The 16812-nt window shown below is 39.4% G+C and overlaps 1 protein-coding gene across 1 annotated transcript; it reads right to left on the reverse strand.

Annotated features, from left to right (window-relative positions):
• Window positions 1-485: 485 nt before the first annotated feature.
• On the reverse strand, window positions 486-16358 carry slc16a10 (solute carrier family 16 member 10). The gene is made up of 5 exons (XM_018699701.2): window positions 16186-16358; window positions 12900-13329; window positions 5720-5863; window positions 5098-5326; window positions 486-3335 (listed from the first exon to the last, which is right to left on the reverse strand). The coding sequence occupies exons 1-5, from the start codon at window positions 16308-16310 to the stop codon at window positions 3106-3108; spliced, it is 1158 nt and encodes a 385-aa protein (XP_018555217.2). The 5' UTR covers window positions 16311-16358; the 3' UTR covers window positions 486-3105.
• Between the last annotated feature and the right edge of the window lie 454 nt (window positions 16359-16812).

A 16812-nucleotide genomic window follows, 5' to 3' on the forward strand; every position in this document is an offset into this window, starting at 1 on the left:
CTCCATTACAGGTATGAGTCCTACCTAATTTTACTTAAGTGCTTTTTAAGGAGAACGATCCTCGGTACAATAATACATGGGATTATTGTTACAGGAATGATATTCTTATGAATTATATATAGCAATACATAATAAATGTACAGACCATCAATACACACCCACACAAAGTATCAATGATACTTTACAGTGGTGAGGAAGTTCAATTTTTCTCTTCTCAAGTTTTAAAATGTCTGTTTACAATCAACTTGTTTAGTTTTACTGCACCTGACCTTAGCTGACACCACACTGATGACACTGATGTGACTTTATATGTTTGGCTGCAGAGAGAAGGCCTGTTTGCCATACAGGAAAATCTAAACATCTAAACCTCTCAACTGTCTGTGTGTGAAGTACTTTACATACAGTGCATATACAGAGGAGACGATGTAATGATGTACTTTACCAGCCACATGGACAGATTAATTAGGAGGACATCATCAAAAATGTAAACATCTTTTTTTTTCTTTTACTGTGTTGAAAACATTGAAATCTGATTAGGTTTACATATATTACATATACTGCAGTTCACACATTCTGCAGCAGATGGCAAATACAGAGAAACTAATATTTAAGTAGAAAATATTTGAGTTAACTCATGAGAGACATGACTAATCAACCACATGCAACATAGATCATACATATCAAAACTGAGCATTAAGGAAACAGACCAGACAAAGATTATGCAAAATAGAATGAAAATAGCAAACATGCAATCTTTGCAGTAAAGTAAGGAAGGAAAACTTTATCTGTACTTGCAAACAAAATGCATACATATATACAGATATTTGGAATAAAGCCAGTGGTTGGATTGGATATGACAAAGCCAAAATAATAAGAACAAACAATATTGGTGCACATAAGCTCATCCAAAAAGCCTCTAAAAATGGCATGAGAGTCCTGTTTCCCTGTAAAGCCTATGTGGACACTATTAAGACAGAAAACTCTTTGTATGTCAAGGCAGTTTTATAAAGCTGTTTGTCTCAATGTGACTGTATAAAATCATTACTGGATAAAAAAGAATCATGCACTTTTTGACTTTTCCCAAGTATTTCTTTGGATGGCACAGATGATGTCTACAATCAAAATTCAGAGGTACAAACTAAGTAATTTCTGACAAGAAATTACTAAAGGCTTTCATTGTGAATAGCACTATAGTTGTAATCAATCTCAAAATAGACTAAGCAAACAAAGTCAGCTAACAACAGTCATGCATGACATTAAAAAATTTGGCTTGAATAGAAAGGCAACTGATGTGATTTAGTCATAATAAAAATATATATTTAGAGAGGATTATAAAAGTAAACACTGCTTAAGTTTCTCACACCTTGCATAAAATAAGGTATTTCATTAAAGAACAAAGCTTTGGGCAGCTACTTCAAGCTTTTCTAAGACTTTGCAGTTTATTTGTGTTTCTGTAGTCACACTGCTCAAACATGAACACTGTTGGACGGCCTCTGAAGAACAGGGTAGTCCAGACTCGGGACAGTTCTACTTTTTCCCATCATCTGAGGTAGAGAGTGTCACAGTTCTGCAGAGGAAAAATCATTAACCCACAGCAATTCTGTTATGGTACACTGTTTTTCAAAGGGCTCTTGAGTTTTCCCTAAGCAATCTGTCGCTGTCAACAGTGACAGACTGACGAGTGACATGTTCAGATGGTTCACTGACACTACCTGTAAGCTTTAGGGAGATGTATGACAACAAGCAAACAGGATTAACACTTTCAGCCATTTTCATTCCAGCCCATTTTGGTCTTAAGAACATGAAATCAAGGCTTCAGGCAAATGCCCTTCAATTACAGCATTACATTCTCCACAAAAACTAAAAAATAAATACAATATGGAAACATGAAACACACACCTTTCTATTAAAGGTTAATGAACTGGGCACAGAATTAATAATTAAGTTGACTTAGCTTGACTAATTACAAAGTCACAAAGTCAGTGATTAGTCAAACTCAAATCCTCAGTTCCATTTCAAATAGTCTAAAATGATAAAATACTGATGATAAATGTGTAATAGGCTTTTTATAAGGTGTTGAGGAACTACATATGCTCCAGGATTTTCTGTTTTTTGGTCCTTTTAAGAGGTCATCCATCCAAGCAGCTGATCTCTTGTTAACACTGTGACACTTGGGTTATGACCTGGACCTCGTCATTTAGTAGTAGAGTCATCACATTGTAAATTTATGCTGCAAAGTAAAAGTCTCACCGCTGTTTGTTTTAAAAGAAACACTGCTTAAAGTTACTATTTCAATCAGCCAATGCAGATTTAAACACAAACACAATATGAATGAGTATTTTGGTTCTGAAAGTGGGTGTATTTGTAGTGGCTAAGTGATAGTGTTAAAGGAATAGGTTCTTTCCTTTTTACTTTTTAAATAAAACAGATACAGCAGGTTAATTAGTGAGTCCGATTTTGCTGGGCAGGGTAGCAGTCTTCTCCTGTTTCCAGTCTAGCTAAGCTAACCAGCTGCTGTCTGCAGTATGACAAAGAGTGGTATTCATTTAATTTAGAAAGCGAACAGCGCATTTCCCAAAAATGTAGAATTGTGACAGTACAGTTATGGTTAGATTATACCCCACCCCCTACACACCATTTGGAAATTCAGCCATGAATACAGTCCACTGTATAAAAGATCAGATTTCCTGGATCCAGTCTGGGGGATAGTACTGCTTGTCTTGCCATGATGTGTCACATTTACAGCTCGGACTACCCCAGAGCTTCACAACTAACACTAATAATGACCTCCTAACTCCAAAACCCCACTTTCCACTTTCATTTAAGCTTCAGGTTTTCCTCCTCTACGCTTAGCTCAGCCTAATTTAATCTAATGCATAGTTCTCAATGATCACATACTGTGTTCTATCTGATATGTTTTATCACTTTGGCATTTTCTGACATTCTCCTATTAAAGGCATTATAACTCTCTCTCTCTCTCTCTCTCTCTCTCTCTCACACACACACACACACACACACATACGCACACACACACTTAATGCTGATGGTCAGCAGCAGTCTCAGTCTGACCCTTTGTGTCTCTCTTTCAGTCAGTCAGTGGGGCACTTAAAGAACAGACTCTCCAGTTTTGCACTGTTGTGCGTCTTCCTGAGCCTTCTCGTGCTCTATCATCTTCTGGGTGACGTCTTGCTCCTTGTTCTGGACCTCCTTCTTGCCCCTCTTGCGCCTGGCCTCCACCCAGGGTATCAAACATAACAAGGTTCCTCCGAAGATCGGGGGGATGCCTGCCAGGTAGAAGGCCACGTCGTAGTTACCTAGTCTGTCCCTCAGGAAGCCTGCAACCAGAGACAGGGACACAGAATAGGGATGTTATCATGATCCCATCACGGCTCAGAAAAAGACTGATAAAGGTCAACACTGAGACATTAAGGCAGACGTAGTTTTCAGACAGGTCAGGGTCCTCATTGCAACTGCTATGTTTAGAGTTGTAATACAAAGCATTTGCATGGGTCATGTAAAGACCCAGGAGACCTTTTCACATTATCTGGCTTCACTAAACCTAACAACTGCGGTCTTGCTAATTCCTGATTAATTCATGAGCGTCTTCATGTGAAAGAGGAACATCGTCAGGACCATGAATAAAGCAGTTAATACAACATGACAAGAAACACTGATTGCTGCAGTTACATCCAGTTACAGCAACATCCAAAAGTCATATTCAAAAGAATGAAATGTAGACAATATGATCACATCACAGAGCAGAAACAAAACACTAGAAATCATTTCCAATGAATAAAGTCAGGCTGAGGATATACTGTAGATAAGTACAGGAATTATTATTGAGTTTCTCACTGAGGTTATTTTTGCTCTTTTGTCTGAACCAACTGTTATGAACTGATACCCCCACTAAGAACTGAACCACTGTCGTAACCCTGACAACTTGAAGTTACCCCACTAACCTCAAATCCTGCTTCACAGTACAGGCAAACACCTGCAAACATCATTACATGTAGTGATGGTTCCATATTTTCAAAACCATTCATTCAGTCTGACTAAGCTGCCCTAGGCAAGAATCTATAGCCTGATCGTAATGGAGGGACAAAGCCTTAAGAGATGAACTCCTAGGAAAATGAATTCCTTGTCTTTCAGAGAGTTCATGTACTCTGCACATGAAGCTCACGAGTTGATCTACATGTTACTGATACTGACTTACACTGTGGGAAATCTATGAACACAGACAATGCAGCTTTAGTCAATCACATTCCAGTGTTGTCCAAAGTTGCATTTCACATGAAATAAAACACACACACACACACACACCCCTACATACATAGATCTCAGTTGAAAAATATTTTCGTCTGTTTGTTTTCTTGCTTCTGTTCTTAATTGCTGCTGTCTTTGTCTTGTCTTTGTGTACCTTATCTGGTACTGTGTGGTGTGTATGTGCACTTTATACCAATAAATAAAATGGGGATTAGTTCAACAAAAGTAAAGAATAAACACTAGGTGGTGCAAAACACCCATGAATATGTGTGTGAAAACACCTCTCGTCTTTATCTCTGGATAGTGACTAAGAACCTCACTAGAATGCTGCAGGAATGCTTGTGTCTGAGAGGGCAGAGGTCACAAGGCCACTAAAGTTGTCACACCAGCCCCATTTTAAGAATTATACATTCTGACCTTCCAAAACAAATAGCAGGGAATTATAGACTTCATCTAAGAACACAACAGTAAATCTTACCAAATAAAATGTTTGCTTCAGAAATTAAAAACAAATGACTTGGAAATGTTTAAAAAACAGTTTCACCTACAACAGCAATATGACTTTAAATCATCAGTTATTAAACAGATTGGTCACGGTTATGGAAAGACTCACTTTAATACAAATACATGTTTTCTTTATCATAAGATAGGTAAACTGATAATATATTAATTTGAAGAATAACAATGACAGCTGGTTTCCCTACTCCCCTTTTCTGTTGAAATACCTGGCAACACAAACATCTGCTTTTCAAAGACTGTGATGTGAATATGCACCTGGAAACATACTGTTCTCTCTGTTCTCTCTCAGATAGATAGATAGATAGGTAGATATACCTGCTATGGGGGGGCCCACAGTCATGGGCACAGACATCAGGCCCAGCAGGAAGCCAATGGCTTGGGACACGTCATTGGCCCCAACCAGCTCGAAGGCGATAGGGGCCATGATGCAGATGAAGCAGCCATCAAACAATCCCATCAGCAGGCACACTGCAATCAGCCCGCCAAAGATGTTGCACAGAGGGATCATCATGGACATGAGGCCAATGACAAAGAAGGAAGTCACCTGGGAGGAGATGAAAGAAGGGTGTGTTTACATGCTAACTGTAACTGTAAGAACTTTTCTTAGTTCATTTGATGGTTTAACAATGTTTACATAGTAATTTGAAAATATATATTTCCATATCAGGGTACAGTTTCCTTTAAAAATAAAGGTAGTTTGAACTGAAGTGAAGAATTTTAGTATCATGTGATCATCACATGATCATCTATGCTGCTTCAGAGCTTTTACAGGTCAGTTCTGAAGATTTTAAATATATGCATAAATTGGCAATAATTAGCAACACAGCAAACCAATACTGGTTGAACTGTGGGACACTGTATAAACTGGATAGTATGGGGGAGACAGCTATATTACTTTTGATTATGTTTCTTATGACTGTTAAAGCCAGGAACTCACCTGCAGGTAGACTTTGTTGACTCCATTAACATAGTCTGCCACCCTACCAAAGATGAGACGGCCTACGCCGGATGTGATGCCAATGCACATGAGCAGAACCTCTTTATTGGCTTCTGGTCCAAAACGCTCCTCAACATGCTTCATCTGTGGACAGTAAAGCAAACAGATTAACACAGCTATCTAACGGCTCAAATCCAATGCACCACCTGGAAAAAAAAGACTTACAAGGTAGTAGAGAATAAAGGTAGAACTTAAAAGTCCCTTAGATGGTCTATAGTGCTGGGAACTTTTTTTTTTTTTTGAGACTAGCCTGTGCTGTGGTGCAATGTAGCAACATCTGGCATCAGCCTGACGTCAGCCTAGCACCTATGATCAGACTATCACAGAGTTCATGGTCGGGGGAGAGGTGAAGATTGACATGAAGATTTACCAGGAACCTGCACTGAGGTAAAAGTATGGTCACTGGGAATTATGAGCTCAACACCCACCTGCTATTCAGCCTCTCCAGCATCCTGTGACAAGAAGCAGATAAAGAACTTTTCCTCCCAAACCAGGGTCAAAGGTCAAATGGCCAGCTCAGCAGAAGAAACTCTAATTGACTCGGGTTAGGAATGAACACTCTTTATTCTACAAAACAAACATTGTCTCTACATTAAACATTCAACTCTCGTCTTGTATGTGAGGGTTTATTTTTCCTCAACCCGTGAGAGAGGCAGGCAGGATCACAACTGCCTGCAGAGACATAAAGTCTGCGAGTAAACTCAACTAAAGCTGAACCGCTGAGACACGGACAGAACCTGTCACCGTGATAACTGGACACACGGCCTCCAGGAGAATCCACCTGGATCCTGCGTTTCCATGGTTACCACCACAACCTCAGCCGCCTGGATTCCAGTCAAGTCTGCAGCTGCCGCAACTCACAATAGGCCGGTCTTAACATTCTGATCTTACCATTGTCTTAACATTGGTCAGTGTATTAATAGTGATCTTGATATCAAAGTTAATATCCGATTTCTGTGAGCTGAGAGCAAAGCTCCTTTAAGCTTATTTTATCATTTCTGTGCATTATTGCTACAGCAGTGTTTGTTATGTTGAACTCAGTTGAGGACAGTCTTTCCCATACTGTTATCTTGGTGGTTGTGATTAGCACTGTTGCTCTGGGTTCAAACCTGTCTGTAACTTGGATTATAAAAAGATTCACTGATACTGTCCAGATGTCAGAGAAGACAATCTGACTTTTTCATAGAACTCACAGTGGTGAGTGTAATAGCTGTCTTAGTAATAAATCAAATGGTACTGTGGTACACAGTAATGGATTGAATAATGTTTTATCTGTTTTTAAAGGAGAAACTCTCTCTTCCTGTATAAGTATGCTAATAGTGCAACATCAATGTTTAGTTTAATTTCTTTTCCTAAACATAGCAGTTTCTGGATAATCTGCAGTCTAATCAAATATTTACAATGCTGTACTTTATCCATCAGGTTTCTGTTGAGAGCTTGGATCAGAGTAGGAACATCAGATCCATGCCCTTGTGAAATGCAAACATTTGTTTTTTGTTTTTTAAATCTCAGAACAAGTTTTAAATGAATAAAAGTCTGGAAGTTAGTAGACTGTAACCTAGAGAGGGGTTGAGCCAATAGCATAAACGATGGGGGAAAATGGACATTATGTCTGGAGTAAACAGCAGAAGGCCTTAAATTGAGCCTTGTGGGACACCTCTGTCAACCATCTGCAGACCTGACTGGATCCCACCTGCAATAACAGTGTAGACTCAAATCACACCAACCTGATTTGACCCAGCTGCAATAAGGAACCATCAAAACCAATAAAAAGCAACTAACTTGTCAAAATGTTACTGGGTAAATCTACAAGTGCAACACAATGCTGCTTTTTATCAAACAGATGAGTTACTAAAGTAACTCACAACAGTAGTGGTAACAGTTATTGTACCATGTCCAAGTCTAAATTCTGACTGCTAGGGCTGAAAGACATTTTGTTCCTCCAGAAAGGCATATACTACAGCTGGATGTTGACCAGTATTTCTAGGATTTTAGACAGACATGAATGCTTAGATCTAAGCAGTCATTTGATAATTTAGCCAATTTAAAGTAAGGAAAATGAAAGGGTAAAAGGTAAAAAAAAAAAGGGGGGGACATTCATAGTGAAAAGCCCATGCACTGATATCAGCAGTCTGCATACTTTTTGCAGAAATCTGGGTGGAATCGTGAGGTTTTGAGGTGTTTGGCAGGCCAACGTAACATTTCCAAGAAACTCCCAAACAGATCGGTGCCTCCCCTCTGCTCTGTGCTGTATCAGACATTTCCATGCATTAGTTTGTTGTTGCTACCATACAACACCCTACTACTCATCATCTTTATCAAACCTGGCCATATTTCAACGTTCCCCATTTATCTTCTCTTCTTGCTGCCAGTGAATGTTAGTTTCCACTCAAGACCATGAGAAAAGCAGTCCTGATGTTCATTTTCCAGACTGTTTGCTGAATCTCTGTCCTTCCTCCCAAAGCACAAATTTGTGAGGCCCACAGTTGAGGAAAAGAGGGGCCTGCTGTGTGGAGACCTGCAGGGGAGGTGATTTTCTGAGAGGTGCCAGATGCAACTTGCATACTCCCAACTGGATTTCTGTTTGAGAGGTTCAAATGTTAAAGTAAGTGTAAGTGTAAGAGGTTGATAATCAGTGGTATTCAGACATATGTCCAGTCACTGGGGATAATTAATGAATAAAGAGTATTGTTTTTAATGTGTTTACTTCACCAGAAAATGACAAAATATGACAGTTTACATTTTTTGGCTCAGCACTCTGAGATCCTTCCATCAGCTATACTTCTGATCCCTGAGAAAAAGATCATAGAGACAAACATTTACATTCACATTCACACCTACGGGCAATTTAGAGTCACCAATTAACCTAACTTGCCTCTACCTTTTCGGACCATGGGAAGAAACCAGAGTGCCCAGGGGAAACCCATACAGGCACAAAGAGAACATGCAGGCTCCGCACAGGGGGGGCTGGGCTGGGCCGACAGGAAGGTTCAAACCTAGAACTTCCTGCTGTGAGGTGACAGCACTAACCACCACACCACTGTTTCACCCGCACACTGAGAGATTACTCACTATTTCTTCACACCGACACTCTAAAACATGGGCACATGTGTAATGTATTGCTTTCTTATTTTTTTCTTTTGAGAAGGAGGTGGATGGTTCTTCATGGATGATGGATGATCAGGTTAAGTGGATTATGTAACCATGACAGCTGGGTAAAGACCAAGCAAGGAAAACACACAGAAACAAAAACACCACACACCTTCTATCCTTTGATAGGATCCATCTGGTTTACTAGTGACCAGCTGGGTAAAGGCTACTGGATTTTCCAGGCAGACACAAGAAGACATTCCCTATTGAACTCTCTGACTCATTCACACACTGCATCAGTTATGTCTGTTATGTATTTGAGGGTTCCTGCAAGGTTGCAGGATGGTGTTGTGTCACGTGTTTAGTCATAACAAATAAAAAAAAGAAAAACAACATGCAACTTTGTCCCTCGTCCGGTCATATAGATTCAGCAGTTCTTGCATTACCCCTGTTCCAGCCTGTATCATACTGCTATTCATAATGGAGTTTTGGCACTTAAAAACAAGCTGATCAGTCCCTACCAACTGTCAGTCTGTCTCCAGTCTCCAAACGCTACTGCACCCTGTCAGTCAGCCCTATTTTACAAAACACAAACAAACATTTTCTGCACCAATCCCGAGCAAAAAAGTTTATTTAAAAGCCTTTGGAGAAGATAATCCTACTTAAACTGGTGGATGGAGCACTGTTGCTTATCACAGATGCTTTTACAAGCTCCACAGATTGTGGCAGGATGTTTGCTTTTTGAGAGCCCTGCATGTCTTTGATCACATTTTCAGGAACACACACTCATTTTCATGTGACACAACCAGAGCCTGACAGGTGGCTTTGTGGCATAGAACATTACAACCCTGCAAAAAAAACATACACACATACAGACACAAACACAACAATGCATTCAGTGCAGGCAGAGTAGTTCAACCTCTAGGTACATTTTAGCTCTACCTTTTCTGCACTGATGCATGATTTATAATGCATCACTGATTGATTTTCTGATTAGGTGGATAGGTGAGTAGCAACAGTGTTTCCATAACAAGACTAAGAGAGGTGTTAAAGTGAAAAAAGAGAGAGACTGAAATTTTTACTCAAATTAGCAACATACCTTGTTGGCTGCAATGTATGATGATCTACTGAGGCTGCAAATGATAAGTCTAAGGTTTGTGGGAATTTTGGAAAGATGCCTCACTGTCAAGGACGGTCACATAGAACCTAATTTTGATTGCTAAAAACTTTTTGTTGTTAAAAAATAAGGCTGCACCTTATCATCATTAAATTCCATGGAATGATCAAAACAACAAGGCATCAGTGTTCTCTTAATACTTTATGATTTCCCAACTCTGTCTCTGGCCACAGCTGGTGCAGAGGCATAAAAATATAGATATATCACCAGACTGAGCCTTTAAACTCATTAACATTAAAAAAACAGGTGTAATTAATAACACTGGCGTCTGTATGTCATTAACATGCTACATTTCCATGGCCCTGGTTTTGTACTAATTGGCATGGCTTACAGCAACACATTAATGTAAAAGATCCATCGTTACTTTTATTAGTAACACCTGTGCTTCTCTGCTATGATGAGTGAAAATGTCTGATGTTAAAAGAGTTACTTGCTGGAATTAATATGACATGTTCCATCCAGTTAACCACAGAAAACTACATTACAAAATGGCACATCACCAGTACACTCTTAAAATCTGCTTTGATAGTGTGTGTTCGGGTGAATTTTCCCTTTCAGAACCTCACTGTGCACCGACCCGCATTCTCTCACCTCTCCCTTCCAGGCTGTTTAATAGTCATTAAACATCTTCTAGTCCACACACCACAGCCCTGGAGGTGCGCCTCATTAAATATACTGAAACAAGCCTAACCCAAAAACACCTTTGTAAAGTACCATTCTGTATGTTACTAATGTGAATCTCTTACGATTCAGACATATTGATTCAGCAAAGAAGGACAAGTATTATCTGTCTGGCTGATGAGATCAAATTTTCTTGTGTGCACAACAGAGAGAGTTTCTTACTACTCTGCCCTTGGCAATACCACACCTTTTATCAACATACTGACTGAGCAAACATGGCCATACCCAAAAGTCAATGTCTTATCTCGAATCAGCAATAACCAGAGAAGTGTTTCTGTGTCTCAAATTGGACTTTACTCTTTTACAGTCTTCAGATATGTACAGCTTGATGTGGAAAGAGAAAAAAGAGCTGAGGCTGTGTGTCTCTAAAAGGTTACACTCAGCATTTTGTTTGAGGAAAACTCAGGAGGGCCTGATAGGACCTTCCTGAGAGGCTGAACAATGTGCTGTTTGACCCATGTTTTTTCTATCTGTCTCTTCCACTGCAGTGTCACAAGGCGGGGGCTTGGCCCTAAGAGCAGGAGGGGAGGGGGGTTCTGTGTCTAGGGAAGAACAGCTGCTGGGGGTTTAAAGGCCAGGGGTAGTGCTGAGGCTGCAGTCGGGCCCCTGTGGTGTCCCAGTCTAAGTAGCAGACTGAGGAAAAAACTGTTGAGAAAACAGGCTGGGATCCCTGGGACAGGCTGATCTCCCTCCAATAACACAGGCACCATGTCCAAATAAACAGTCACCTCCTGAGCCCGTCCAACACATCCAGACTCTCTTCTGCAGCCCTCCCAAGAAAATGTTTTCTCCAAAGTCACAGTTTCACTTTTAACGGAAATAGAGCCTAGCTCGGGAAAGTGACACCTGTTTACAGAACTGTGTCTTGACTGCAATGAGAGCTACAGATTGAATCCTCCTGTCATATTTGGCTACATTCTCCAGGACCACACAGCTAGTGTCTCAGTATCTCATGTGGACACATGCTGCTGTGAGAGAATTAAGAAGCTGCTGTGATATACAGTCTGTGGGATGCAGTCATGTTAAGGGTTCAAGAACTGGTCATAAACATTTAGACTGATCATAGAAACATAACTAACCATGACATGAGTCTCTGCTTTTGGATCCAGGGTTGTGAGTGCACTTAAATGTACACATTTAAAAGGTCAGTTCACTCAAATTACTTGCTCTAGGTATGCAGTGGGTTTTACATAAATTTATGTTTTACATAAATTAATGTGACATAAATGGACCTTGGTCTTTTGTTTTTTTGTTAAAAAAAAAAAAAAAAAAAAAAAAAAAATATATATATATATATATATATATATATATATATATATATATATATATATATACTATTATATACCTTATACTTATACTACTAATTTTTTCCAAGCTGTTCACAGCAGAATCAGGGGCTTGTTCAGCAGTTATGTGTCAGAAACACCAAGCATAACAATAACAATATGTATTCAATGTGTACTCAATTTACTGTCTGTAAATTAGACGTCTTAAAATGGCAGCAACATAACAAGTTTTAAAAAAAAAACAGCGAGTGACCAGCAGATTTAACATCACATGACATTGTGAAGAGAATAGTGTTTAAGAGGGTCTCAAAAATATCACTAGTTAGAGTAGTGTATTTTAATCTTCAAGGTGAAGGCCAATTTCTGCAAAATGTTGGCATAACCGTCTAAATGAGAGACCGAAAACAATATACTACTTAAAATAAGAACAAATGCATTGTTCATTTCATGTAAGATTTGAGAGTTCTTAGAGTTCCTTTACTTAGACTGTCCTAATGAGCAGAGACAACCATATACATATATATATATCCATATACATAAAATCCTCACCCTGCTGGTAACACTCTGTACTACTATGTGATTTTCTATCTGTGTAGCTGAAGCTTCCTCACCCTTATCCCACCCTCCTCCTGCCAATGAACACATCCAAACCATGGGATTAGGATACTGGGAAATCCCACCACGGAATCTTATGTGCTGTCATTTGTTATCAGACTGACCTTTGGCTCAGAGAGTGGGGTGATGATACCCAGTAACACAAACAACACGTAAACCTGTGTGTGTGTGTGTGTGTGTGTGTGTGTGTGTGTGTGTGTGTGTGTGTAGACCAATGAAAATGAATTTGATTCAGGTTGCATGAAAGAAGTAGAAGAAAACACGAGCTTACCAGGTGGACATAAGGCACAAAGTAGCCATAGAGAGCTGCAGGGATACCGAAAGCCCAAATGCGATATCCCAAAGACTTCCAGATGTTGATGTTGAAGACCTGGCTCATGGGTGGGAACTTTCTGCCTGTTTGGGTGTTAGTGGATTTGACGGGCAGGAGGGGCTTGTAGGTGAAGCCAGCCAGCATCAGCACAAACATGAGGATGCAGAGGACACGCATGGTGTTCTGGAGGCCAACTTTTTCCAGCAGGCCCGACAGCACAAATGGTAAAGTAATAGTGAAGATGCTGCTGCCAGCCGTCACAATGCCATTCACCAGGCCCAGGCGCCGCTTGAAGTAGTGACCCAGAATGACGAGGCTGGGCTGGTAGGCGAAAGAGCAGCCACAAGCAAACACAATGCCATAGGTGAAGTACATGGGACCCAGGGACCTGTGAAGGAACAAAATAACAAGATACTATACAGCCTCACTGCTGACAAGTTCTTCCAAGACAAAAATTCATTCAGGAATCCCAGCAAAGGGCCAGCTAGGGATTTGGATTACTTCCCTAACCAAGTTCTTATGGCACTGGCTGTATGAAAAGCTAAAAAAAATAATGTTTCTATATGTCTCAGTATGAAGTGTTTTTGATCCATTATCCAAATGACTGCAACAACAAGATAAAGCAACAAGAAATGTATTTTTATCGTGGTTGTTCCTCACATTGTTTCATTATCTGTGTATTCAAAGGCTGCATGGATAATATATCTGTTGACTGTTATTTTAATTTAATATTTTAAAAATGTGGCTCAAAGACAGAGGGAGAATAACTGCTTAGTAGCAAGTAGTAAAGGTTGTCCTGTCATGATCTTTTTGGTGAATGTGTCTAACTGTTTGATTTTGTTAGTAGATGGTAATATTTCGTTAACTGAGCTGCTTTTAATTGGTTTTGATGATTCCACTTTCTCCTGGTTCAAATCATATCTTTCAGGTAAATGTCAGACAGATGGTTTCAAATAAAAATATAAGCATTTCACAACAGCACTGAGATTTGATGTTCCTACTCCAATCCATACTCATGATGTAAATCTAATCAATAGGCATGTCTGCACATTATACATATGTAATTTACTTCAAAAGAGTGTTTAAACTCAATTACACCTGAGTAAATTAAGTTTGAAAAACACAGGTCAGACCAGTCCATTTCCTGCTTATTATTTTTGGATTATAAGGCAGGTACAGGTGCTATGTAATTACTGTGAAAGTATCAAAACTCTCACTCCATTGAGAAATACAGACAGCATGTATTCAGAAGCTGTGCCTCTATACAAGCGGTCAGGACTTCCATAAAGTTGTGATGCCGCAACCCTGAGCTATGCCCTCAGCAAGGCCCATCCACACCCACCGTCCACCTTTTTTTTTTTTTTTTTTACAGTTCTAACTTTATTAATAACACAACACCAAAAAGTCATTCTGTTAGGTATCAGGAGGCCTATACATCATTACACAGATACCAGAACCAGCGATTTGTGTCTTTGTCATTTTCCTCAGCGGTAGCCGTTTGCATTTACCTGAGAGTTTTACCAGGTGACAGTAGGTGGCAATTCATTATCTGTGGTTGGGCTGGCCATACATTACTCAGAAAACAGTCAGCCAGGAGAGAGGCTCAGAGACTGGCACAAAACACCCTGTTCTCGTTTAAGCTCCCAAGGTGTGTGAGAGAGGAGATGCACAACCATAATGAGATGGCTTTTGGTACTTAAGATCCACAAAAATATCTTCTTATGATATCAAAACTTCAAATAAAACACTGGAAAAATGTAAAATATGGGATCTTTAATACAGTGTCTTGACAAGTGGTTGACTTTTGGACTTTATTTCAGCCTTATGAAATTACATCAAACATTCAGCAAGTCAGGGTAAAATGATTTTTGTCTAGGTAGTGCAGGTCTAGATAAGTAAGGATTGTGCTCCAGTGGTTACAAAGTCCTGTCTGAGGTAAATTAATCTGAGTGTCAGATTTATAAAACAACTTTCCAATAGAGAAATCACATAACTAAGAAAGTTTGCACCTTTTACTGTATGCTGCAAGGCTCAGTTGTCAGCCTGCACCATGTTGTGAAATACTGCTTTACAGTTATTTGATAAGCAGTAATTAAGCTATTTTATTACTTATTGCACTTGACAAATAACAGTGACAAAGTGAGGGTGGTGCGCTTGCTTTGGATCAGATATTTATGTGTGTTGGTGTGAGTGTTTCCTCATGTGTATACAAGTATGGGATTCCAGGAAATTATTAACAACTCAGTGCTAAATACAGAACCTCCTACCCTCAGAGGAATGATGAAAGCTAAAAGGAGCATAGTGTGTTTTGGGAGATTAACTTTTTTAACTTTAACAATTACATGCATAAGTGTCTACCAAATATAGAAATAATAAATGCCTCTATAATGTATTTGTAAGCAGATACATGGACATTTTTTGTGTTTATAAATATACTAATCACATTTATAACTCCACCTATACAAGTTCTCCTGTGAAACATCTACAGTTAGTATATAAGCAGTTAATGAATGCTAGATAGTAGCATTGTTGTACAGTGTTGTACATTAGATTGTCTTCATAGGTTTTAAAGCTGCCTGTGAATGATTTGAACAGGTGTTCAAACACTTAATAAATCCTTTATAACACACTACAAGGACTTGTTTATGTGTGTCATAATTTATAATTATAAATTGTTACAGTTATGTTATACTGTGCTTTCAATCATTATATCATCACAAGTCCATTTAGGAGCTTTCAGTTATATTACATGGGCTTCTTCTACAGTTGAAGTTTCCTTAGTTGTCATGGAATTGTAACTGCTCACAGTTTCCATCCATGCACTGTGTTGCAGAGATTTCTACTGAAGTTATTATTCTAACCAGCTAGTCCTGTCTCGTTCCACTAGTAGCACTTTGTATCTCAAGAGGTGATAATGAGTCACTGTAGTGTCCAGTCTGCCCTCTGCCCCCTGCTAAGGAGATCATCTAATACAGTTGAAACTCCAGAATAGCCACTGTATAGACCTTGTGGTGAGACTGTTTCCAAGGTCAAGAATAGAATTTTCAATCTCTACATTATAGTTTGTAATAGTGAGTTATGAGCCATGTTTATTTATTTTTAGCAAGCGCTTATAAATGTTACTAGGGTTCAAACAAGAGTTAAAAGATAATTGTTACAAGTAAATTCTATATGAAAACACATAACAAACATCCAAACAAGAAGCGTTTCTGATCATGATCTAATTTTGAATTGACTTCCTTACGTGACAAAGGAGCTGGCCAGGAGGCCGACCAGGCCGACAGCAGCACCACCCACTGCAGTAATCCTGCAGCCGAGGATGTCAGTGAAGACGCTGACAATGGGAGAACAGAAGAAGATCATGCCCATGGAGAGGGAGCCCACCCATCGCTGTATAAGGCATAGAGAGAAAACAAGAGAGAGTGAATGAATGAGAAAATCTGACATAACACACTAGTAAGTCAGAATGATTATTATGTCACATTCACAAGAGAAAACTGCTGAAGACATCAAACAAAACTGTCTATTATAAGACAGTGTTTAATCATGCTACAGGCACTGGCTGCAAACCAAAGCCCACTAATGCAATAATAGAGCACTAGTACTCCGTGCACACGTTCACACACATACACACACCATGCAGTCCATTTACTCAGGTCACCAGATGTGTTACGCATCAAGTGTTTCCTTTCTTAGATCTTAATCATAGTCCACATTGTTTATATCTGCATCCAGTTTTCATTGTAACTTTGAAGAAAGCAGCTTTGGAGATGCCAGTTGGCTAATGAGTAACAACAACAGGAAATCACAGTGGATAGGAAGGGAGAGATCTGGGAGAACCTGGGCCTAAAATTAACAATGAACACAGATA

This window comes from Lates calcarifer, linkage group LG7_1, assembly GCF_001640805.2.
Source record: "Lates calcarifer isolate ASB-BC8 linkage group LG7_1, TLL_Latcal_v3, whole genome shotgun sequence".
Lineage (NCBI taxonomy): Eukaryota > Metazoa > Chordata > Actinopteri > Centropomidae > Lates > Lates calcarifer.

Coding starts and splice junctions, on each gene's coding strand:
- slc16a10 (XM_018699701.2), bottom strand. CDS start 16,310: ATGGGCATGATCTTCTTCTGTTCTCCCATTGTCAGCGTCTTCACTGAC. Junction 5,864..12,899: donor TTGTGCCTTATGTCCACCTG/GTAAGCTCGTGT, acceptor TACTGTCCACAG/ATGAAGCATGTTGAGGAGCG. Junction 5,327..5,719: donor TCAACAAAGTCTACCTGCAG/GTGAGTTCCTGG, acceptor ATCTCCTCCCAG/GTGACTTCCTTCTTTGTCAT.